The sequence below is a fragment of the Manacus vitellinus genome, unplaced genomic scaffold (assembly GCF_001715985.3).
Source record: "Manacus vitellinus isolate BGI_N305 unplaced genomic scaffold, ASM171598v3 scaffold_45_pilon, whole genome shotgun sequence".
Lineage (NCBI taxonomy): Eukaryota > Metazoa > Chordata > Aves > Passeriformes > Pipridae > Manacus > Manacus vitellinus.
In genome coordinates, this window is record NW_021940571.1 from 4,658,767 (window position 1) to 4,683,125 (window position 24,359).

The 24,359-nt window shown below is 47.9% G+C and overlaps 1 protein-coding gene across 6 annotated transcripts in view; it reads right to left on the reverse strand.

The window, feature by feature from the left end:
- Nucleotides 1-24,359, reverse strand: part of TNIK (TRAF2 and NCK interacting kinase) — a 125,045-nt gene that overhangs the window by 20,965 nt on the left and 79,721 nt on the right. For 3 of the 6 annotated variants that reach the window (XM_029962300.1, XM_025895840.2, XM_029962299.1), the window contains exons 12-20: nucleotides 16,637-16,747; nucleotides 16,071-16,157; nucleotides 14,567-14,767; nucleotides 9,677-9,841; nucleotides 7,635-7,874; nucleotides 5,265-5,371; nucleotides 2,817-2,980; nucleotides 1,604-1,701; nucleotides 861-884 (exon numbers count right to left, since the gene is read on the reverse strand). In XM_029962300.1, the coding sequence (XP_029818160.1) occupies nucleotides 861-884; nucleotides 1,604-1,701; nucleotides 2,817-2,980; nucleotides 5,265-5,371; nucleotides 7,635-7,874; nucleotides 9,677-9,841; nucleotides 14,567-14,767; nucleotides 16,071-16,157; nucleotides 16,637-16,747 (1,197 nt within the window). The remainder of the gene's footprint in view (nucleotides 1-860; nucleotides 885-1,603; nucleotides 1,702-2,816; nucleotides 2,981-5,264; nucleotides 5,372-7,634; nucleotides 7,875-9,676; nucleotides 9,842-14,566; nucleotides 14,768-16,070; nucleotides 16,158-16,636; nucleotides 16,748-24,359) is intronic. The other 3 variants (XM_029962302.1, XM_025895841.2, XM_029962301.1) reach the window with 3 other exon arrangements.

Here is a 24,359-nt window from a genome sequence, read left to right on the forward strand (position 1 = left end):
ACATCTTCCTGCTTTCATATCTTCTATTTTTAGAGGAAAGAGGCTGCAGGAGAGGCTGCTGATACTGGTACTTTCCATTACAGCTCTGCAGTTACCAGTATCAGTATCAGCAGTATGTGCACAGTGATGCATGTGTGAGGCAAGTTAAATCAGGAATGCTGGATCTTTTCCCATGACTATTTAAACATTCACCATCGCCAGATACAGATTTATTTAAAATACTGTCATATGTGAAAAAGGTAATTCAGGACTTTCATTTTTTTGAGAGGACAGATGAGGACAAGCATCGCCCATCAACATCCAAGATGGCTCTGCTGACTCTGGCTTTGCAGCTGATGCTGGTCCATGAAAATGAATTATTCCACTGCTCTGTTTTCCTTTATTTTTGAAGTGCCTTCATTCAAATTAGGCTTAAAACACATTTCAAATAGCACTTGGTGGCCCCACTGAAATCAGTGGGTGGCCAGGGGCTGTGGCTGAGAGCAGAATGTGGTGAGGGGTGCCCGGACCATCTCCATGTGCACAGGAAACCTCCGCTCTCACTCCTCCTCTTTCCAACACGCCAAACAACAGCAGCACCACACGTGGACCTTGGGGTGTCTCTGCCGTGGCCTCCATGCAAGTGGTGTGGCCAGCAGCTTCTGGGCAGCCCATGGCTGAGCAGAGCACACCAGCAGTGCCACTCCCCTCCCCACGGGCAGGCTCCCAACACAAGAATGCGACCTGTTCGCTCTCCCGTCTGACCCAAGATTGCATCATCATCTTTACCAACATCAGCACCAAGAAAACCCGGCTCGGTATTAAGCACTAACTAGTCAACCTTACATAGGCATGACCCACTGAGAAAAGATATCACTAACCTCATCTATAGCTTTCTTATAGCTCTGTGGGTAAAGGAAGAATAATCAGCATCAGAGGAAACAGATCGGGACAGGAAAAAGCCAGAGGAAGGGCAAGCAGGTTAGAAATAAAATTAGAATTGTTAGCTCAACGCTGTGGAGTGTAGAGAAAAAAAACATCATCAACAAAACATTAATACACATTAAAATAGAGAAGCAGTGGAAATTCATTTCATTATTAGGCCGACTCTGCAGTTTTAAGATACAAATGTCAACAGCATTAAACCAGGAGGAAACACTTCGGATGAGATTTTGCTCAGAGTAATACAGAGGGAGTGTACGGAGACCACTACCAGGTTGGGTTTTAAGCTGTGAAGGCTGTCGGGGGGCTGGTGGCCCAGCCTTCCCGAGCAGAGCATCCCTCCGCCGGGCTGCTGCGGGGGACATGCAGCACGGAACACAACAATGTGCCATCGGCAACCGCCGCGCCCAAGCTAGCAAAGCCCTTAAGCATCTGCTTCACCTGAAAACACAGGCTTAAGTGCTTTCCCCTAGACTTGGGCTCCTGGTAAAAACTCATGCACTCTCTTAAGCATTCAGATCTCCCAGGGGCTCTCGCCGTACTGCTGCTTTCCAGTCTGTCTGCTGGAGAAGCACCAGTACCAGCCTCGTTTTTGGGGTCCCCACGGTTACGCCACCGCACCGAAGGGAAATGTGGCCAAGCCGGCTGGCAGCATTCCCACGGGAAATAATTCGAGACTCACAGCGGGTCGGCTCGGTCGTGTCACGTCCCTGTTGTCTTCCTGCTTGACCTTGGGAGGCTCATGGGAGAGCACAGGGGACCCTTCAGGCTTGGCATTCCCTGGGTGAAAGGCAAGCAGAGAGAGCGGGAATTAAAATGCTGCCAAAAACCATCTCTGCATCCTGTCACCTGGGACAGGTGGGTGCAGGGGCTTCAGCATCATTTTGCTTCTGCTGCCTTGTAAAACCCTCCTGCTCCTTTCTGCTCGACTGTCACTGCAATTCTCCATCAACAGAGCAAGAGAAACCATAATCCAGCCCAGCCTCCACAGACAGCCCCCTTGCAGAGTCACTTTTGTACTAAAGAAATGAATTTACTTTGCAGAAGAGCAGTGTATGTGATAAATTAAAAGCTGTGAAGCATCTGACATTGCTAGGACATTATTTGTCACAGGATTCCTCATTAGTAAAAACAAAACCAAACCCAAAATGACAATTGGTGACAAACTCCTTTAATTGACTACCTAGAGGAGTGACGGTTTCAACAACAGACATGTCATCTTATGGCCAAGTCATAAAAAATTCAAAGCATGGAGGCAGCATTTGTTTTAATGCTCTTCAGCTCTGGGGACTGGAACCACAGGGCTGTGCCAGAATGCAGATGTATGGGAGTTGCTTTGGCAACTCCACTGTGATTAAACAGGGGAATGGAATATCTTTAAGAGGGCTTTAGGATGAGAGGAAACAATCTGGCTAGGAATATAAATCCCGTGTCAGCATGGCTGCCTGGCAAGACCACTGCAGAGAAAGCTTCTTCCAGGCTAAGTCACTCCTCTGCTCCAATCTCAGGCTTTGCACAAAGATGAAGTTCCAAAGAAATTATTATATACCATTATATACCATGTCAGAAGAAGTGAGCTAGGAAGCACACAGGTATTTTTTTCTGTTTACTCCAAAGCATAACTCCCATCTCCTTTTGTACAAGTTACTCGGCACTGCGATGCCAAGCCCAGGAGCAGCACACTCTGCTGTGGGCATCCCACATCAGCCTCCAGGCCGAAGGGAGCATTGGCATCTCCATTTGCAAGGAGGCCAGCAGCTTACAGAAATGATGGATCCTTTGATTTTTTTAAATTTTTTAAAAACCAAACATGAGGTCACAGGCCTCTTGCCCTTCCTGTGTATCAGGAAGCCGCAGAGAGAGCGCCCGGTGCTAAGGGATGTTTCCAAGCTCACCTCTGACTCTGTTGCGCTCGCTGGAGCCAGCCTGGGAGCCGGGCTGGGATCCACCCTGGGAGCTGGGCTGGGAGCTGGGAGTGCTGGAACTGGAGGAGCTGCCACTGCTGGTCCTCTGCAGGGGGCTCTCCACGATGGTCTCTGTCCTCCTCAGGTCTGGGTTGCTGCAGGAGGACAAAACAGCAGGGCACCATCAGCTGGTGTCACACACCCCCCCGGGGCTCCAGACCCTTCCCACACTGACAGGGACAGCTGCACAGGTGGGGAGATACCTCCTCAGCTGGAGAAGACAGGGCTGAGGCTCACCAATTTTGGGTGCACTACAGCCACGACAAAAAAATTGCCTAGAGAAGCCTTCTACTCTTATTTTGTCAAATTTGGCAACTCAGAACTCCCTTTTGCTCTGTGGATTTGCAATGCTAGAGTTACCCAGTGAACCATTAATATTTATCATAAAAGCAGGAATTTGCAAAGTGCTGTTAGACAGACAAAGATTTCAGTGAACAAGGATCTCCAGTTTGCAACAAGGATGCAGATAATTTGTACCACTTATTCACACTCCCCAATTTTCATGGCTTCGCTTCAAACTTGCATCAGATACCCACTTTTCTTCCTTGATTTCTCTCACCCTTGTGAACATACATAAATCTAGAATAAAAAAGTGCCCTTGATACACAAAGAGTGACTAATATCTCTCTGGGTATTGGATGCCTTTAGGAAATTAATTCTTACTTGGCATTGAAACGACATCAGAAGAGATGTTCACACAGAGTTATGCAATTTGGTTTTATACAGTGTTTCTGTAAGTGATCTTATTAAAATTCCGGTTAAAAATGTACAGTAAATATCCCTTCATTTTTTACAACAGGGTGACAAATAAAAGAAAGAATATTTTTGTAATATTTATATTTATGCATGGGCAGAATCGAGAACCAATAGCAGAGGTGGTTAAAAAGGAAAACTGGAAAAATGTTACATTACTCTGAGAGAAATGAAGTATGAAATAATTCCACTGAATATTTAAGTTCAATAGACATAGTAGCAACCTAGTAATTTCCAGTTTTCATCAAACTGAAGGCCTCCAGCTCATCCTGTATGGCTGACGTGTCCTTAGCTAAATTAACTCATGAAATGTATTTGAAAACTTTGGCAACCAGTGTCTTTACCTGAACTAACCAGGACTGGGATCATGAGGCTGCAGGAAACACTGGGCAACCTTGAACTCAAATCCCAGCCTCCCATTATCATTTTACTTCCAATACCATTACTTACAAGGACTACACAGTCCAATGTCCCTCTGCATTTTAAACTGTCCTTCAAGCAACAGCTAATTAGAAGAACTATGTTTTCAAGAATTCGAAATGTTTCAGCCTTCAAGCAAAGAAGAGCAACAAACCATGATATATTTTTTCTCTAATTAAAAAAAAAAAAAGGAACAACAAAAAATACTCTTCCTCCTACTGCTGGCCCTGCCAGCGACTCGAGGCTGCTGCCTGTGAGTTTGCTGATGCAGGGACGGGGCACTGAGCTGGAAAGGAAGGCGTATGCTCAAACTAGTGACAGCACACACTATGAACATCCCAGCGTTCACTTTTTGACCTCACCCTGAGAGGACACGGCAGGAAGAAGCAGCCAAGGAGCTCCATCACGCAAAGCTAATTGGAACTCCTATTTCCCCCGAGATCTGCCCGTCTGAGGCCTCGCTCTGCAAAGCAGAGACAAGCTCTCGCATGACTAAGCCGTGTTTTTGCCGTCCAGCTCTGAGCAGAGCCTGTCAGCTTCCCTGCTCGTTTCAAACATGCCCAGGGATAGCTGTGACATGGCAGAGATCAGACTGCAGCAGTGGTGCAGCTCCTTCCTCGGGTGCTCCAAGTGCACCCTGCATAGCACAGTACCAGAGAGCTGGATCTGGTCAAGCTAAAGGCCCTAGTCCTAGGAAGCCAAAAGGAATTTAATCCTTGATCTACATCTAAAGAATATCTCAGCAAGCTGTGTGTCTGTCCTCAAGCACATTCCTCAGTCATTATCTGTGAAAAGCTGCTCTGATGCATAGGAAATGTATGGAATGTACCTTTGAGACCTACCCACTGGCTTATATGGACTCCTTATATGCAAGAGGTGACACTGGGAGAACCAGAATCTAATACCACTAAAGGGAGTGTCCAAATTCCCACTTGACCCCCCCGCAGCAGGTGCAGCATCCACCTCCAAACTCTGATGTGCAGGAATGTATCAGCCCAGGGAACAAAACCTCCAGGGATCCCAGTGCTCACAGCATTTGGTGTCGGTACAAAACACTAATGGATGCAAAAATTCATCCCAGAGATGAGCAGCCCTGCAAATGTCATGGTGTTCCAGTCAGCAAAAGCAGGGTTGCTGGGCAAGGCCAGGAGCAGTGTGGCAGTGGCACACTGGGATCACTCCTGCCTGTCCCCTCCATGTCCATACCTTGCCCGAATGGGCTGGGAGCCCAGCCGGGGTCCCAGGGCGCTGCCATTGCCCGGGGAGTTCTTCCTTGCCAGAGCAGGGGATATGGAAGTGGTTCGTTGAGGCACCTGGAACAGAACAGAGACATCTGCCTTTCAGGGTCTGGCCCACCACCTGAGAGATCACGGGATCACCTTCCAGCACTGCCTTAAGGCTGATTTACAACTGATTTCCCACTGAGAGAAAGGTAATGTTTAGGGCAGTTATAAAACACAAAGCTCCTGGTTTTTAGAAGGAATCGCTGGAGTGTGAGACAGCAGGGAGCTGCAAAGGTGCTGTCAGGAATGCTCCTGGCACAGGAGTCCCCAGCAGCACACAGAGCAGCCCAGCTACCCCCAAACGGGACACTTGTTCAAAAAGGAATGTATGCACAGACATACACACACAGACAGAGATTTATAAAATGTAAATCTAACAAAACTCTGAAAACTAATTTTTAAGGTAAAATTCACCCTCAAGTGCATTTCAGAAGCCACGTCGGATCTTTTAGCACCTCTAGTTCAGACATGACACAAGCCAGCAGACAGAAGATGTTGACCAGTGGACAAACAAGAGGGTTGACAGTGGGAAGATCCAGACTGACCCACCTAATACTTGGATTAAACACTATGTCCTTTGTTGAGCTTCAGATGCTGCTGCCAAACCCTTGCTGTTGGCAGGATGGCTCACCACAAACACCCAAAGCCAACTGCAGCCTACAGGTGCTATGACAGGTAACCCTGGAGCCCTGCCCCATCCCGTGGGAGCACAGGCACCTCTACATGGCCATAGGCATGGTGGTCTCATTCCCCAGCAGTGTCTGTGTGGAGAGGCACAATACTCACCATGCAATACCTTGCACCAAGTAACAGAGGCAAAGGGCTTGGTGGGATTAGCAAAAAAAGGATTAGACTTTTTTTTTTTTTAAATAAACACACAGTTGTAATCAGGTAAGATAAAAAGATTTAGTGAGTGAGCATGCTTTATGCTCTGCAGCATAGCCAGCTGCAGCTTGTCTCATTACAAAGCAGTCTCCCCCCTCTGGGTAGGGTACTCTGCAGTCAGGACTTGGGGAGGTTTTCACCTTCCTCTGAAGCATCCAGCCATAAGCACTGGCAGAAACAAGACCCTGGACCACAGAAACAGCCTCACGGGGCAGTCCTTTCATTGCTTCCAAACACAGCAAACCCACTTTGGGTAGTTAAATGTGAAGTCAGACTCCTCATGGGTATCACTAACGGCCCTAAATGTGATCTAGTGGGGACTCCTTCCAGAGCTCATGTTCCCTCAGCCCAGGGGGAAATACTCCACAGTGCTGGAGAACAGCTTTTCTCCCAGCAGCAGGTGCCATGGTCTCACCATGTAGGGCATCACGGCAGCTGAGATGTCCTTCCCAAAGAACTCATAGCGAAAGCCAACATTAAATTGGAAGGGTTTTTACTTAATTAGGTTAAAAGCAGGCAGTGGCCCTCCTGCACTCTAGAGGAGCCAAGCACACAAACAGCTCCAGGAGCTGCTGGCTTGCTGTTCCCCTCAGCTGAGCACTGCTGTCTCCTCTCACTTAATGAGAGCAAAATCAGAAACATTATTAACACCCATGACACCACCATAGATCCCTTGCACAGGGACGCTTACCTGATAACTGGGATTTTGCTCTTAAAAAGGTAAGTCACTTACTTAGTTAATACGCAGAAAAATTGCCTCTCAATCAGGGACAAATACTGCCTCACTGTCACTAATCAATTTATAATAATTTCTTCTCTGTAAAAATCCTCCCAGGCTGAGCACTGATTCACTGTAAGGTGAACTTTAATGGCCAAGTTATAATTCTTCCAAAATGAAGGTGTACAAACAACACGATCGAAATACTGGTCCAGAAGAATCCTAATTAAAGAGGTACTACCAGACACTGCCAAAATGTCAATGAATGTATAAAGCTGCTGGAGCCCTTACAAGTCTTCCATCAAATATTGATTGCAACTGGAGGCACAGTACTGGACTAAAAAGGACCCGTCTTATTGAGTATGACAAATTTTATGTTCCTATAATTCTATTTCAACAGAAGGTTGTTTTTTATCTGAGGGAAAGGGGAAATTAATTTGTTTTGGCCACTGTCCGGGCTCGAGAACTTTCTCTGCTGGAGGGCAGTGCTATTTTGCAGCACTGTGTGTGCACCCAAGAGCAGCTCCCAGTAACTTGTGCAAAATCTGCCTCAGGAAACGCAGCCCCCGGGCAGGTCAGTACTGGAGAGCCACAGGGATGGGCTCAGTCCAGGCCACTCTGCTTTGCTGGAGGGACTCAGCTCTGGGACTGCCTCTTTGATGTGCTGAAAGTGAGGAGCGACAGTGTTACCTTTGGTGGAATGTCTTCCTCCTGCCGTAACCAAGAACTTCGGTCAAACTTTTCAATGCGAGGGGGCAGAGGAGGGTTTTCAGAGGTGGGGTCCGAGTTCTGCCTTGGCATCTCAGTGCGGTGAGAGGTCACCGTCAGAGCCTCCTGAAACCCAGCCAGTCCCTTTGCAGGCTGTTCATGCAGTGACTGAGACCCAGACAAGGAGCTTCCTTGGGATTTCACAGTGACCAGATGTGGAATCTAAGCACCAAGTCAAAACAGAACTATCAGTCAAAATAGGAAAACCAAAATCAAAAAAAGAAAGGAATCAAAAAAAATTTTAAAAATTTGATTTAAAAAAAAGATAATTTTGATTAGCATTTTGGATGCACTGAAAAGCCCCCTCGGTCTGAGATCAGCACTGCCTTGGTTTCAGGAACTTCTGACTTTAATTGCATCAACGCAAGATCTGTTAAAAATTACACTTGCACAGCTCAGCCTTTTAAAATCAGGGAATTTCATGCTCAGTCCTGCCCACTCCTGCGTGTGCAGGGACACGGCTGGCACTGACAGCCCCCCGTGGGTGCCACCCTGGCACAGGGACACACTGCTCCCTCCTGCCAGCTCCCGCACACACCGTGCCCACCCCAGGCTCTGCCTGCTGCTGGCAGAAATTCCAGCTCCTAAGCCTGCACCTCTACAGTTGTGCTAATGAGGTTTGTCATGGATTTTCCATGTTAAAAATGAAAAAAAAAAGAAGGAAACAATAGTAAATAATAATTGATTAAAAAAAAATCATCAGGAATTCTCAGGCATAGATGGCTTAAAAAAATATCTTGAGGCATGAGATTCTATAGGTCCCCTATCCCATGGATCAGCCCTATAGGATATGAGTGAAAGGAATACCAGTATCAGTTGTGGAAAATCTGAGAAAATCACAAATTTACAGTTTGTGAAATCAGAGCTTCTTCCCAGCTCCCCGTGAAGCTGCACTTCTTTGATACAGTGGGGTTGTAGCTTTTATTTGACATTTCTACATACACGTCTCTGTTCATGTCTCACAGGTATGTGTGTATGCACACACACACTGACAAGGGGCTTTGGGCTTCAAGCAACGTTGTCATTGCTATTTTACTGCCAAACAAAAGTTTTTGTAGCTGTTGATGATAAGGGTTGCTAAAAAGGTCACTGAAAAATACATGGTGAAATCAGAGAGATGACAGTGATGTGGGGTTTTTCCCACTTCCCAAGGCATACAGACCACGTATGTTGGGCAAAAGAGTTGTATGTTTAAGGGCTTTCCTGCATGTTTTTGTTTAAAGCTGGCATGGTACTGGAGGTGCACATAGCACACGTGGATGGCACTAAGTTGGCACATTTTCCCATAAGAAGCCCAGCTGGACTTGGAGCAAAGGCTTTGTACTTCCCTCTGAAATCCCTGCTGGAGTCTGTGGGAGGCATTCCAGGGGCTGGACCAAAACCAGCACCAACACTCCTACAGCTTTTGGTGGCAGAGTACTTGCAGACCTCATGGCTGGGGGAAACTTTTAAAATAACGATGCCCCTCCTCCGTGACAGTCATGGTGATCTATGCCCTCTGCAGATGTGTTTGTGACTGATGTCAACTCAATGGAAAACCAAAACAAAACCTTGAATCAAAGCGGCAAACAAAGCAAAACCTCTTTCTGATGATCCTCAGCATCAAAGCGTCCTGGGTCATTTGTACCAGGTGCTGTGGTTTTTAGTCCTTTACACAAACCAGACCCAAAGAGGATCAGAGCAACTGCTGCACTGGATCAGAGCAGCAGTTCCTCTCGGTCCTCCTGCTTGTTTCTAGCAGTAACCAGTCCGTGATGCTTCAAAGGAAGGTATAAACCAGTGTGATGTTGCTAACACATGGAGGTGACAGGAGGAATACTCATGGATGTAGATGCTGCTCTTACTCATGAATACACTTAAGGCTGAGGGACCAGGGAGCGAGACACTATTTCCCTTTAATCCGCTCTTCTCCTCTTTACCTTACCAGCACCCCCAGCATCCTGGCTCTGGGGAAGCACCGTTACCTGCGGGTCCACGGGTCGGAGCAGGGGTGGGGTCCGGGCTGGCTGCACACCACTGATGCTGAAGGACTCTGACCGAGGAGGCAGGTTGGGGTCAGAAATCCTGTTGGCCACCTTATGGGGCATGGCCGGCGAGCTCTGGCGATTGAGCCGGGAGCGCTCCTCCACCTGCAGGGGGATGGGGAGAGCGGGTCAACACCCCACAAAAGGCCATTTCCAATGGAAAATCAAGGCATCCATAAACACACAGAGGAAGTTCTTCTCTCTTTAGGTGTATTACAACTAACGTTTGACCAACCTAGTGATCAGTCAAAGGTTGGACTTGATGGTCTTGGAAGTCTTTTCCAACCTAAACGATTCTGTGATCATGGAATTTGAGTTACCCCACAGACCATGCAATAAATGCATTTAGAGGCACCAGAAGCACTATTTGTATTGATGCACTTCATTAATCTATGAACATGGAGTGGAAAAATAAAGAAGCTAAAAAGAAAAAATGAAGAAAAGGCAACATGCCTCAGAGAGGTGCCTCTAGAAGACGACTCCTGAGAAACTCTTGCTTCTTCTCAAATGTATCTTTAAGCAAGGAGACCCTTTTCCTTCACTATTGTAAACACCATAATGAGTGGTTTTCTTTGATCCGAATAAAACAATAAACATGGCAGCCAGAAGACGGCTGGTTTTGATCTGGATTTAGTGAGTCTGGCACCTTGTCATGTATGGGAGGGGAAAAACCTCTATTACTGAGAGAAAATTCAACCCAAAGCCCACTGCTTTCAGCTACCCTTGATGGGAACATGGTGGTTTCAGCTAACCCAGCCTTATGTGCCATCCTGCAGTTAGACTGTGCATTGATATTCAGGCAGCATATGCTATGCAGAATTTTTGATACCTCAAGATCTGCTGAATATTTTCATTTACGTATCATTAACGTGTTAAATACCCTTAGCATGTCTTGATTCCACCATGGATGATGCCATGCTGAAAGGCAATCTTTAAAACACGTTTGCCTGGCAGCAACCACAGCTCTTCTTTAAGTAAATAAATACTCATCAAACAAAAGAGCCACTATATGAATAAAAATGACTCTTTTTCAGAGACTGAGCAGGAGACAGAGTAAAATAGGTAAGAAATTTGCATTATGGACTTTTTCAGTTCAGGACGGACCACCTGGGCTTCTGCTGAGTCCTAAGAGGTCACCACAACTTCCCCAGGCACTGCCCACTGACCAGCAGAGGCAGAGCTCGGGTCAGCACTGCCCATGGAAGTGGACACAAGGATGGGAAGGAGAACTCCCTCTGAGCAAGGGAACAGAAGCAAGTGCTGGGTCACAGGCTGGTCCAGCACATCTCCTTATCAGCCAGGCCTTGGCACCAACAACAGGCAGAGACGGTGCCGCCGCGTCCTCTGGCTGTTTGCAGGCGCTCTCCGGCACGCTGCCAACCCATAATGTGCAGCTGATTATGGAGGATGTTAAGGCTTGTGTGGAGGAGAAGGCAGGAGAGTGATGAAAGAGGGAAGTCTGGGTACTGGGAAGGAGAAAGGTGCTTGGTTTCCCACTGCTGGCATCTCCTTGCTTGCACCTTGTGGCACCACCACTGCACCAGCTCTTGGGACTCTTCAGCTGTATTTTGTGGGGCCCTATTGACTCCACCATTAGACAGAGAAGGGGAAAAAGCTGCAAAACTCTTCAGGAATTCATCATTGCTCCAGTTCAGGCCATTTATGATTGAACTCAAGACTCCCCTCAAACAGGAAACATCCTCAGCAGCATCTGTGCAGTCCCAGGGGAAGGCTGCTAATGTTTTAATACATCACTTCAAAGTGAGAGGAGGATAAAAGCCACGGGGACTGAAGGAGGAGCTGACATGGGTGTTGGCTGCTGCAGAGAACAGAACAGCTCATGATGCACAGCCGAGCCCCGAGTTCCCGGGAAGCTCCAAGCTGCGGGAAAGCACCGCAGGGGACAGCCACCATGTGGGAAATGCCTGGTTAAACCTGTCCCCTCCTTTCTGCACGGTTATATATCACATATACCTGCCCAAAACGATCCTTCAGCTGACCAAGTTTCACCTGGCTACCTGCAACACCTTGCTTGGCAAATACTGGTTCATAACAGAAGAGTCAGTAACAAAGGGAGCTGGTACTTTCAGGACTACTGCTAAGAGTGCTAACGCCACATCCCTGGCTGGGTCACCAGAGAGTCCCAACATGCTCTCCAAAAAGGCCCAGCTAGTCCCTGATTAGAAGAAGAGATGTGACTTGGCAAACAGGGCAGGTCTGGGACAGCACCCAAGCTACAGCCCAAGTTAACTTCCAGTGGACAACCCTCCACTCACTAGAAGATGAATAGAAGGGGCAGCAGATGGGAATGTGCATCCATGCGTGTTGGCAGGACTATCTGATCAGACTGTTTTGTTCAGAATAAAGAGAAATTCCTGACTGTGCTTGGGGAAGCTCTAAGAGATGCAGCACAGCCTGGTTCCTCATCCAGAGTTCTGTTGTCACCAATGGGCCAGTCTCCAACAAGGCAATGCAGGGGCACAACCACAAGGTGAGTGGCCACAACCTCACTTTTATGCTTTACCCTTTGTCTGCAGGGTCTTGTAGTCACGATGTGAAGAGAAGTGAGGTTGGAAAATATGTGCACAAAGGAGAAGTGTGAAAAGCAAAGAAGGGCACAGCATGAAGAGAGCTCAGCTGTGTGATCATGCTCCTGAGAGAGAAGGCTTCAGACCAGAAAGCATAAAAACAAGGGCGGTACAGAATATAATGCAAAATCCTCAGGAAATACCCAAATAAGCTTTGCAGAGCCTCCAGAAATTGTAGGCTGAGCACCAGACTTGTCTCTTCATTGTTCCCAAAGGAAAATAAAGTCTCAATATTTCTGTTAACTTAGCATGCATGGGTTAGGTATGGAAATTGCAAAACTATAGCAAGAACCACTGATTAAGTACCAGTACAAATGCATCTGGTACAGCCAGAAAGGGTGGGCATTCACTATTTGCAGCAAAGTACCTAAATTGCTAAAAGTGGAACTATGCAGTAGATAAAACAAGGGATGGAGGTGAGAGAAGTCATTCCGGGAAGTTGCCAAGGGTGCTGTGCCCAGGCAGTACATCAAACCACTCCCAAGAGCAGAGAGATGCCTCAGCTGCTTCTTTGAACATTTAATTAGAAACTGGATAGAGTGACACAGGTGAGGAACAACTGGCTTGGACAGCTAAATGGTAGAAGCTGAAGATGTTCCCCAACAACAGGAAACCTGAAATTCCCTATGATTTCCGCAAAGGGTAAGAGGCCATGTTCTGCTACTCTCATTCACACTGTGCAGTTCCCAAGGTCCTGCTTCCACTGATGGCAACAAAAAGACGCCTCCTCCGTGGAATACAAGAAATGGGCCTTTGTGTCCAAAAGGGAGAGCTAAATCCAGCACTTTTCTCCTTCATCCCAGATAAAGAATAACATTCCTTTTTATATATCTTTGCTAAAGTTTTGAAGACAGTGCCAGAGGTACTTTAGCAACATTCTAGAGGATTTACTCAAAACCAGAAAATGAAAGAGTTTACTCCCTTTTTCCTGCCAGCTACCTACTCTCACAGCACTTCTGCAGATGATCAGGAGAGACCCAATTCTGCACGAGGAGGCAGAGGCACCACCCAGGTAGAAGCCTCTCCTGTCAGAGGTAGCTCAGCACATCTGGAAAGTCTCATCTGCAAATCCCACTTATCAAACCTCTTTTTCCAGTGGAAGGGCTGGAGAATGATGCTGCAACTCCATGAAAATATATCATCTGGTGCATTGCCACAAAAAGAGAAGGAAGACTAAATGGGAAGGCAATGAAGAAGAAACCCAAGGGAGTATATGAAGAGGTGAAAACAATTTTTGACACCCACATCTATCTCTGTGATGGTTTAAAAAGGCCAAGAACTGTTCATATCATTGGCCATTGCTTAGCAATGGACAGCTGGCTGAATTCCTTGAGCTTGCAGGTACTGTGGATGCAGCTGAGGACTGTCAAGAGGAAAGACCAGGAGACAGCTACATGTTGGATGCACATCACATCTCTGCCAGGACTGGAGTGCCAGACATCTGGCAGCCGAGCAGAGGTCTTCCTTAGTAGGAAGAATAATGGAGTTATTAAAAGATCTTTCTGCCCAGGAGTAGGGTTATAAATTTAAACCAACTAAACACAAAGAACTTTAGAAAAATTAATAGCAAGAGCAAGCACCAGTCTTACTGGAGCCACCACAAAGACACTAAGGAGAAAGAGTCTGCACATGATCCTGAATCCGCACTGCAGACAATGCACATCTTCATCTTTTCAAGACTATTCAGCCAGGCAATAATTAATATTCAAGATCTCACAACTGTTACAACAATTCTCTCTTTTTGTTTGAGAGAAAAAAAAACACAGAAGAGCAATCCCAAGAGATACAGCCCTGAGCCTGGGAAGAACAGCTGTCCAATCCCTGACTATGTGGAATTAGGGCTCAGCAAGGCACCCCACGACAACCACGCCCCTACATTCACCCCTGGCCCCCTGTGCATGTGCCAGGAAGGAGAATAAGAAGATGATCTTTAAAGTCCATTCCAACCCCTTAACATTCTATGATTCTATGCCCACAAGCCCAACAGGGCTGAACGCCTCCAGGAGGGATCCATCCTCCTTCCTTGCATGCCCTCATGGAAAAACCTCCTTCCTCCCCTCTGCTTGCACAAACACAAATGTGGAGACACACACACAAAGTGGGAGTATTTCCAGCACAGCTGACGGCATCTGCTGGATCCCAACCCTGTGGAGCACAATCTCCAGTGGGTACTTGGGACCAAACCCCACGCCCAGCCCTGTGGATGCAGTTGGCTCCCCCCACACCCCTCGCTCTCCCCTACCTCCTTGGCCCAGGCTGGCTTCTCGCTGGCATTTATCCCTTCTTTGTAATGGTAGAGGGGCTTCTTCTCTGCTGGCCTCTGGTCCTGCCGCTGCTGCTGCTGCTGCTGCTGCAGGGACACCAGGTAGTCCCGCTCCTGCTGGAGCTGCCTCTGCAGCCTCTCCGCCTGCCGCTGCTCCTCCAGCTGCTTACGCTTGTACTCCTACCCAGGAGAAAACACAGTGACAAAGGTGCCCGGCCAGCCTGCAGACTGCACATTTATCTGTTTGGGGAATCTGAAAGGCTCTTTTCTGGAAAAGCTTATTGATTTGAAAGACTTTGGGGACTGAGCTGCAAAGCATCTCCGAGGAGAGACTGCTGGGAGGGCAGAGACAACAAATTCAGAGTTGTGACTCCAGCATCGATGCTTTGCAGCTGCTGAACTGCCCTGTCTGATGGGAATGGGGGGTGCTAATGCTGCCTTGTCAGGGAAACCCTGTGACATCCTTAAGAGCTGACATTCACTTAGGAGTTACCATTGACTTTGTCAGGATTTTTCTGGACAGGAAGAACAAAGGATCAATCCAGTGAGGTGTCAAACATCACCTGGTCAACATGGGGCTCTGAGTAACCTGCTCCAGTGGAAGGTGTACTTGCCCATGGCAAGTTGGAATGAGGTGGGTCTTTAAGGTCCCTTCCAACCCAAACCATTCCATGATTCTGTGGTCAGACAAAACCAAACCAAAACCAACTCCTCTGTAGGATCAATTCGCTGATCCTGGGAAGGGCTGCACAGCAGAGCCAATTGTGTGATCTCTCTGAATCTCTACAGCTCTAAGAGGTTTAAGGAGTAAATCACTTTGAAAGGGCCTTTTTAGAAGACAAGGGTTTGTGTGAGGGTTTTTCTTTTTCCTAAATAAAATTAATAGCAAGAGTAAAAAAGAATAATCCCTGCGGATTAAAAGAAAATGCAGTAAGAGTAACAGCTACCAGCACTAAAAAGGATAACTCAAAACCAAATTAAATAAAAAAAAGAGGACATCTACAATGCAAACAGCACACAAGTGAATATACAACATTCCTGCAAGGAAATTAAAACAAGAGCCTTCACTTGGAACATGAAGAGCAACACGGCAGGGTGGGTTTGATGGGTGCAGGCACGCGACAGCTCGAATGCACCCCAACATGCTGCAAACAGCCTTCAAAACTACACAGCAGCAACCAGGGCTGCTCCTCTCATGGAGGCACCAGGGCTGCTCCTCCCATGGAGGCATCAGGGCTGCTCCTCCCATGGAGGCACACACATGCCAACGCCGCAGAAGGGATGCAACGAGAGCCGTGCACCGAAGCGGCGGCAGGGAATCAAGGCATGCTGGCAGCCACAGAGCGGGACAGGAGGCTCCAGGCATGTGGTGTCCCCCATGTCTGGGCATGGCAGGAGGCACCTGGGGGACATGGGTGCAGGTGGGCACATGCGGACGCGACACGGGCAGGAAGCGGCAGCGTGGCCGGGGCCTCCCATTTACCAGAAGTAGCGCTTGCTCCTGCAACAACTGCTGCTGCAGGATCTCTAACTGTCTCTGCTCCTCCTCTAACTGTCGCCTGATGTACTCCTGGAGCCATGGGCAGCAAGGATCAAAGGAAAAAGAGAGAGAAGGTAAAAGAGACAGTATTTCCCAAGAGGTAAGAGAATGAGGTGGGCACCCGCATCCACCCCACCCGAGTGCTGGCACTGATCAATCAGCACAGGTGCCCTCGGTCCCTGCCCAAAGAGCCCAGGGTGTCCACTACTCTACAGGGAGTGGTAAAGAATGGAAACCACTGGAAAACGGCAAACATGTCCCAGGAATACCAAAAAATCTGCCCCCAGGAACAAGTGGGTGGAAAAAACCTGCATCAAGTGTCTCCACACCTGCGGGCCAGCAAGTGGATCCACACGGAAACAAACAACAGCAGTGAAAGCAACACACGCGGTGTTAACAATTAAGCAATTTGCTCTCAAGTAGTAAAAAATGAGTGTTTACAAGAAAATCCCTGATTAGAGGAAGAGGAAGCCACGCTGAAGGCGACAGGCCTGCTCCCACCAGGTTACCTGCTCGTGCTCTGCACGCCGCCGCTCCTCCTCCCGCCGCATCTGCTCCTCGTAGTGCCGGCGCTGCTCCCGCTCCTGCTGCTTCCGCAGCTCCTTCTCCCGCCTCTGTTGCTGTGGGGGCAGGAGGCACAGGTCAGCACCCCTACTCTTTTCCCTGGGAGCTCAAAGTCCTTTTTCGCATGATTTTTGGGATGTCACCTCGCCCACAGACCCAGAGTGCTCCCACTCACCCAAGGAGATGCCTTGCTAGCAGGCCAGTCCATCTGGGTGGTAGAGGGGCTTCCTGATCCCACCTTCTTGATCCCACTTCATTCCCACGCACTCTGATGCCTGGCACTAGCTATGGAGAACCCAGACCATCCTCTGAGCACCAGAGGATAATTTCTTATTCCACCTGCAGATGAAGCCACGAGGGCAGCGCATGGTCCCCACCTAATCAGGCCTTAGACACCCAGGAGCTGCATGAGCCCATCACTTATGGGGAACTCACATCTCAGCCCCAGTGAGGATGAGGGAGGGAGCCAGGGGAGTTACTGCCTGTCAAGAGGGGAACACATTCCTCTTAATGTTTGTTGAGATCTGAAACTAGTAAAGAGGGCCCAAAATCCAAGGGCTTTTCCCTTCTGAAACACAAAATGAGCAGTGTGGGGGCTTCCCTTGCCATCCTCAGGCCACTCTTTCCTGCTGACCCTCCTGGGCCGCATCCCTGCCTGCTCCACTCCGTAGCACCTTTGCTGACAGCAATTCAGGGAATTTTGTGGTAATGACAACTGACCCACAGACTTTTGTGAATCATCCTGGGGGGCCCTGGGTGACACTTGCAGCTCCCACATCCCCTGCTTTTAACCCAGCCTAACTCCTGCAGCTACCCACACCAACCCAGGAGGGTTTTTTGGGATTCCCCAGGGAGCAGGGGCTCTCAGCAAACTGCTGGAATGCTCGGCACAGCAGCCCCTCACTGCAGCCTCGCATCACATCACCATCAGCAGAGGGCACTCAAATGCCAATACTGGCTACTGGGGCTCTGCAACCTGCCATGACTCCATCATCTCCTGCCACAAGCTAGCGGGAGGCGCCCGCTGAAGCAGAAACCTGGTCCTTTTTCCTCCCTTTTTTCCCTATTTTTCTTTTCCTGTCACTGACATGCAGAGGCTGAGCAGACTGCAGTGGGAATGCCGGCACTGGAGAAGCTGGCAATGCCACTAAATCACGGGGAGGGCTGGACCAGCAGCTGAGGAGCTGGCTGAGCAATCCAGAGACCAAGATATATCCATTTGAAACTGCTGCTCTGCAGGAACCGGCACTGTGCAGATGGATTTGAAACCTTTATCTATCTAAAGATACTTATATAGATATGTTCTATATAGATATCCATCCCTAATATAAATATCTGTCTATAGAGATATTATATATATTATGCAGATCTCCAGAATACCCCTCTCATACAGTAGATCTAATATATATATATTTATAATTGATACCTAATAGATAGATCTGCTCTATTAGATACATATCCATTATAGACATTGTAATTATATATATTCTCTCTATTTTATTCTATATTCTATATCTCTGTGTGTCTCTCTCTCTAGAGACAGATATCTGTAGATGTCTTTATAGATAGATACCCATAAAGATAGATCTGCCTATAGATATATCTATGGATACTGTAACAAACATTTAAACACACCCCAGCATTTCAATCTCAGGAGGAGCCACTGCCTTCTCACCCACAGGTAACATCCACAGCTACCCCACGCAAGGACTCCAACAACTTCCTTGGGCTGCAGCTCAGCTTTAGTGCCACCTATAGCCATATTTATCAATTCTGTTCCACTCGCCTCGGGGAAGGAAAAATTGCATCCAACCTGAAATAACCTGCCAGCTCCAGACTCCGGCGTGTCCCATGCCAGGCACAGTCACTCGCGCTGCCCACGTAAGCAGGGGATCCATGTGTTACTCCGAGCGTACGCCCGTCCTCGCAGAGCGCAGGGCAAACGTAGGGATGGCTGTAGTTTTTGGAACTCTATACTAGGAATTCAGGAGGATACGCCACTGGGATACGGTCACTCGGCAGCACTTACAGTAACACATGGGATTTCTTGGCTTCAGCAGCGCTCCATGACCTCCTTAGGTGATGGTCACTGCTCCCATGACCTCTGCAGCACAGATCTTTAGACTAACAGGTTAAATAAATGTCACCCTGAGCTTCCACTGACAACTCTATCACACTGGTTTTGGGGTGAGTTTTAACGGTTTGGCTTTTTTAGTTGAACTATCACACAGCTGAATAAAGCACATAATGCTTGTGTAGGCTGGGCTTGGCTGGCAGGAGGCAAGGCCCTGAATGCCACAGCTATTTCTTACATAAAAATCACCCAAATGGTCTTTATTCCCAATCTGGCAGGCAAGAAAATCCAAACCCTTCCAAAGAAGGAGGCAAAAGCTTTTTTCACAGGGAGGGAACAGCACACCACAACCCTTCCAGGGCACCATGTGCCCAGTGGCCCTAGTGAGCTTGGCCCGTTTCTGGCCTCTCTCCTGTAAGGCAGCATCTAACTAGCAGCTTCCTCCACACTTAAAAGCGTATTTAACTCCAGGAGCTGGGAATTGAGCCCCACAGGTACAGTCTTCTTTCAAAGACAGGTTCCTCTGGATATTTAAAAGACCTCTGCACCTGCCACAGCCGGGCTCTTCAGGCTGTGAGCAGGATGCAATACTCACATTTATCGAGGCCAGGAGCACAGCACTTCCCTCCAGCTCCACAGCGGATTTGTCAGGTCACATTATGAGCAAGTCATTTGTCACGGTCGCATTACCAGCACCTTCAGCTAAACACTGCAGCCCAGCAGAGCGGGGCTGAATCGGCCACGGCGCAGCCGCTCCGCTGCCCTCCCAGCACGGCCCCCCTTCAGCAGCTGGCAAACATCTGGAGAGGACCTGGCACTGCAGTGGGAAAAGCCTCCAGCAAGGGATGATGAGGACCCTGTTCTAAGTAGGGACTGAGCTCAGGGAGATGCAGCTGAAAACAACTGCTCATAGAAACGGAGAAAAAAAAGCGGGGGAAGATTCAAAGATCTCTCTTTCGTTGCCTCCTTTTCTCCCTGCTTTCTGCCCTCTCTCTCCCACTGCTAGTGCACACTTCCCACATTTCTCCAAGCCTGAAACTACTGTGTGTATTTACACTACCCAGATCCATTATTCATGCAAGGCAAGAGCACCAATTAATTAGGACTGCATTTATATAACTCTGCAGGTAAAGCTATATGTAGCCGCTTGTAAGCCAGAATGGGATCTTATTTGCGCTGCACTAGATATGACAGGTTTTAAATATTGATGAGAGAAGACACACGAAGGCAAAATCTCTCATGGGAAGGCCCTTGGAGGCCTGGCATGAAACAAGGACTTCAAAGGAGCAAGCTCACTTGGCTAGATCAGACACATTCAGGGCTATGAGCGATCGCAGAGCTGCCGCCACCCAGCAAACCCAGTGAGCTCCGAGAGGCACCTACACTTGCAAGAAGAGGCTCCTGGAAACCTTGGCTGCTGCTCCCAAACATCAGCACGAGCCAGGAAAGAAGTGGAAGGGGAATTCCAAGTGACAAATGAAAACAAATATTCTAGGTGGTTGCGTTGCTGTGACAGGCTCATTTATCTGAGCCACCAGGGAAAGAGTGACCGTGGCTGGAATACCATCTTTCCTGACACACCAAGCACTGGAGCATGGAGAAGTGTTTTTCACTGGTAGAGAAACTGGGTCAGAACTTCCCACCATGGCAAATGGGGATCTGATAAGCTCTGAACCATTGCAGGAGCTTTTAGTCAGGATCATCATGAAAGGATGCTCTGTGCAGGAAAAAGCTCATGCTTCAGAAACTATGAGCTCTACATGTTTCTTAACCAAAGAAAAACCAGAGATGCAAGACTTAGAACATACTTGTACTACAGGAGCTGCTTTAACACAGCTCTCCTTGGAAATGGGTACAGGAATGCTGCTGGGACCACTGCAGTGCCCCATGTACCATCTTACTGAGAGGGGGCTGTCATCTGAATGACAATGTTCCTACAAGCTGTAGGACACCTGCACATGCAGAAAAAAATAACAACCACCATTTTTGGTAATCTAAATTTATCTATGATTAATTGCTTGATTTTTTTGGCATTGCTTCATAAGAGCTACCAATAGATGGTCTTCTGCTGATTAATATACAGGAACTTCAGCAATTTTTTTTATCCCTTGAACATCCAGCTCTCTTACTGCACTAAATGAAACCTCACATGCAAAGAGCAAGATGCTTAGATTTGCCTTGTACATTCCCTGTAAAGATCTGACCTTTGTTTTATGTGTAGAAAGGAAAAAAAATCCACAACATGGCAGAAAAATGAGGTTATGTAAAGCCCTCCCTGACTCCATCTGCCCACTGCTGCCAAGGGGTCTGCACAGAGATTTGTCTTGCAGGATCCCTAAGGCTCCTGACCCCAAGATGTGTTATTCCTACAGCTCAGCTGGAGTTTCAGTGGTGAAACCAGTGCATCAAGGCTCATTCTGTGCCAGCAACAAATGGAGGGCTGATTAGGGAGCTGTATATATCTAATATAGGTATATACAGGGAAAAATTAAAATACATTCAAGCCTTATAACCCTTCTGCACTACACAAGCATTTTCCTTAGTGCTATTTGATCTATTGATATTTAATTCTCTCATTTGAGGGTTAATTCTACTGCACATTTTAAATTCACGAGACCAACTTTCTGCACGAGGGAACCCAAAACTTCGACTGATTTCCCATGAAGGTCCCAGTTCCAAAGCCAGCTTGGGCATTTTTTATTTCCACCACAATTAAAGACAGCTGCACATCTAAATCTCTTTGTCTGCCTGGAAGAAGATTCAGCCTCAGAGAAGGAAGTTGGTCAGCTGTTGAAAAAGGAGGCCCAAGTGTCTGACAGATGCAAGGAGACACGCGAAGGATGGCAGCCGGTCTTGGGGGCAGCACCAAAAGACCACCAGAAGATTTCCTCACTTGACTTTTTAATATATGCATTTGATGCTATTGTTGGAGCAACACTATGAGATGGTAGGTTTCCCCAAAATGGCCCTAAAATGGGAGGTACTTTGTGATAGGTTCAGAAATCCCAATTTAGGGAGATCTAGATGACAGAAAAAAAGGGATCCCTTCATTTTGAGCTCTACTGGGTGAGGAATGAGAAATGGTAGGAGCTTTACCACTGGCAGTATTTAAAGACAAGACTAGAAAAAACAAAAAAAAACCCTCCTGAAGGTCTGCACTGACAGAGGAATGGACCAGTTATCCCACTAGCAGGCCTTTCTCCAGCTCTTTTGCTGTGCATCTCCAGTACAAATTAACTCCAGGCATTTCTGAGCTTAGCATCCTCCTAAGTCAATCCTTTTGGAGCTGCACTTGGGCCCAAATGCCAACTCACTCCCTCAGCCTGGCAACCTCCACAGTGTCTTATGACAAGTCACAGCTCTTTCTATAAACACAGTAACATGCTTGGCGGTACTGGACAGGCTGACTTAGGAGCCCCAAAAGCCACCAGCTCCAAGGGTTTATGTGTCCTGGTTGCTCTATTGGGTTTTAAAGGTCAACTTTATTTTGAAAAACCAGTAATCTGAGTCTTCCACTGGCCTCTCCTCCCAGAGATCTGCTGGTCCAGTGCTGCTGGCTGGAGGCACATCCCATCTTAGTCGGACCGTAAAGCAGCATGGAAGAAATCCTGTTCCCATCAACCAAAATAAATCCGTGGCCAAGAGTCATCAATGAAAGTTAGTGCAAAGCTAGTGGAGGAAAAAGCACAGAGGCCAAACTGCAGCAGCCTGACTGCTGCTGAAGCCTTTAGGTACTGTTGGGATGGGTACAAGTGCTGGAGCAGTGCTGCTCTCTGGAGCAAAACTGCAGTGACGTGGTTGGAGTGAGTGTGGCGCCTCAGGGCAGTGATATCACAGTCAGCACAGCTGTGACAGCTGCTGTTGGGTACCTCTGCCTGGCCATCAGATGCTTCCTGCCCCAAAATATCTGGGAAGAACAAACACCAAACTATATCCCTGCAGCAGCAATGAAACTTTGTTTGCTGATCCCTGCATCTACTACTTTTCTGGTTTTCCCACAGCAGATATATAGCACCTTGCAGCTGACAAAGCCACAGCTGGCCATGCTGGGGAGCAGCACCTCTGCCACAACCCACAGCATTTGCAACAGGAGGTCTATATCTCTTTCAAGGACTCCTGCTTTAATCCTCACCAAAGCAACTCAGCTGTTTCTTCCTTGCCACGCAAACAGTGTCTAATAGAGAGCAGAGCTCACTTTGTGTCTGGAGATGCAGATGAAGCTAAACCTGGCCAGATGGACCTGAGAAGATGGGCACTTGAGAAGATGCTGGGGCTACCACAGCTGCCAGCTGGCCCCAGCATCTGCCCTAATCCTGGCTGAGCTCATGGGGCTGGTCACACCAGGGTGGGCAGAGGATGCCCTTCAGCTACAGTCTGTCTTTCCCCACTTCTCTGACACAGCAGGAGCATGGAAACACCTCTTTGTCAGCTTTGCTCCAGCACCTAACTCCCTTTCAAATTAGGTCTGAAAGGTGTAAGGCAGCTGTTAGAGCCACTACAAACAGAGGCATTAGTTTTAAATCCTGGCTATGGTGGCATTAGCTTTTAATGACTTGGGGAAAGAACAGGGGGAACTGGCAAAGCCTGGGGGGCTGCACAGAGCCTGGCCCAGCAAGGCAGAGACTCCGTAACTCAGGGCAGAGCTCGCCAGCTTAGCAAGGGGATTAGTCCTCCATTCAAAACCTGCCTGGGAAGCAGCAAAGAGAGAATAATTTTCTTCTATGTGAAGAGAACATATTAATACAGCAGCAAGCATTGTGTTCATTACAGGATTGCAGCTAATCTCGTGTCTGCTTTTATTCTGCTGTTGTTCTGTTCCCGTACCGCTTGCAGCAAGAGGGCTGGGACAAAGGCAGAGCCAGGCTTCCTTCAACAGTCCTCAGATAAACATCCATTGGGGTAGAGGATTTCAGGGTACATCTATGTGCAAACCTTGTCCTCTCTCAAAGCAGCTCACCAGCCTTGGGAAGGGAGCAAAGCCTGATCTACAAAGTATTGAACATGCTGTGCTCTGCTCTCTGACAGCAGGACAGACCTACATATTTACCAGACTGAAAAAATGCTTTGCCTGGGATTTGCCTGTGTTGATTTTTGCCCTGGAGGGGCTCAGAGGACCACCTCGAAGAGGTGCCATACCATCATCATCACCATCAGCTGCCTGAAATTCCTTCCTGTCTGTGCCCCTGGCCTGCAGGCATTACCCAGCACAGGGAGAGTCTGGTGACCACAGTAACAGATCTCTGATTCGTGCAAATTAAGGGGGTGGTTGCTCTAGTAGTCCATTTACTGCAAATCCTTTCTTCAGAAATATTGGTGACCTCTTTGGAAAGCTAATTTAATGACCCTTAAAGTATGAACCTTTCAATCAGTCTCTTGGAATGAGTTCACTTCGAGGCAATGGGTGTCTTTGTGCAAAACCCCATCAAAACCCCAAGAGATGGGGAAAAGCCTGGGGGTTTTTTTGTGAACTTCTGCAATCCAAGAACCAAGAGCTAAAGCAAAAGTGAGCACTTCCTACAGAGACCATGGCCAGGCTGAGCAGCTCAGGGACACCCAAAGTCACACGGTCAAATCCTGCAGCTGGATTTTAAATG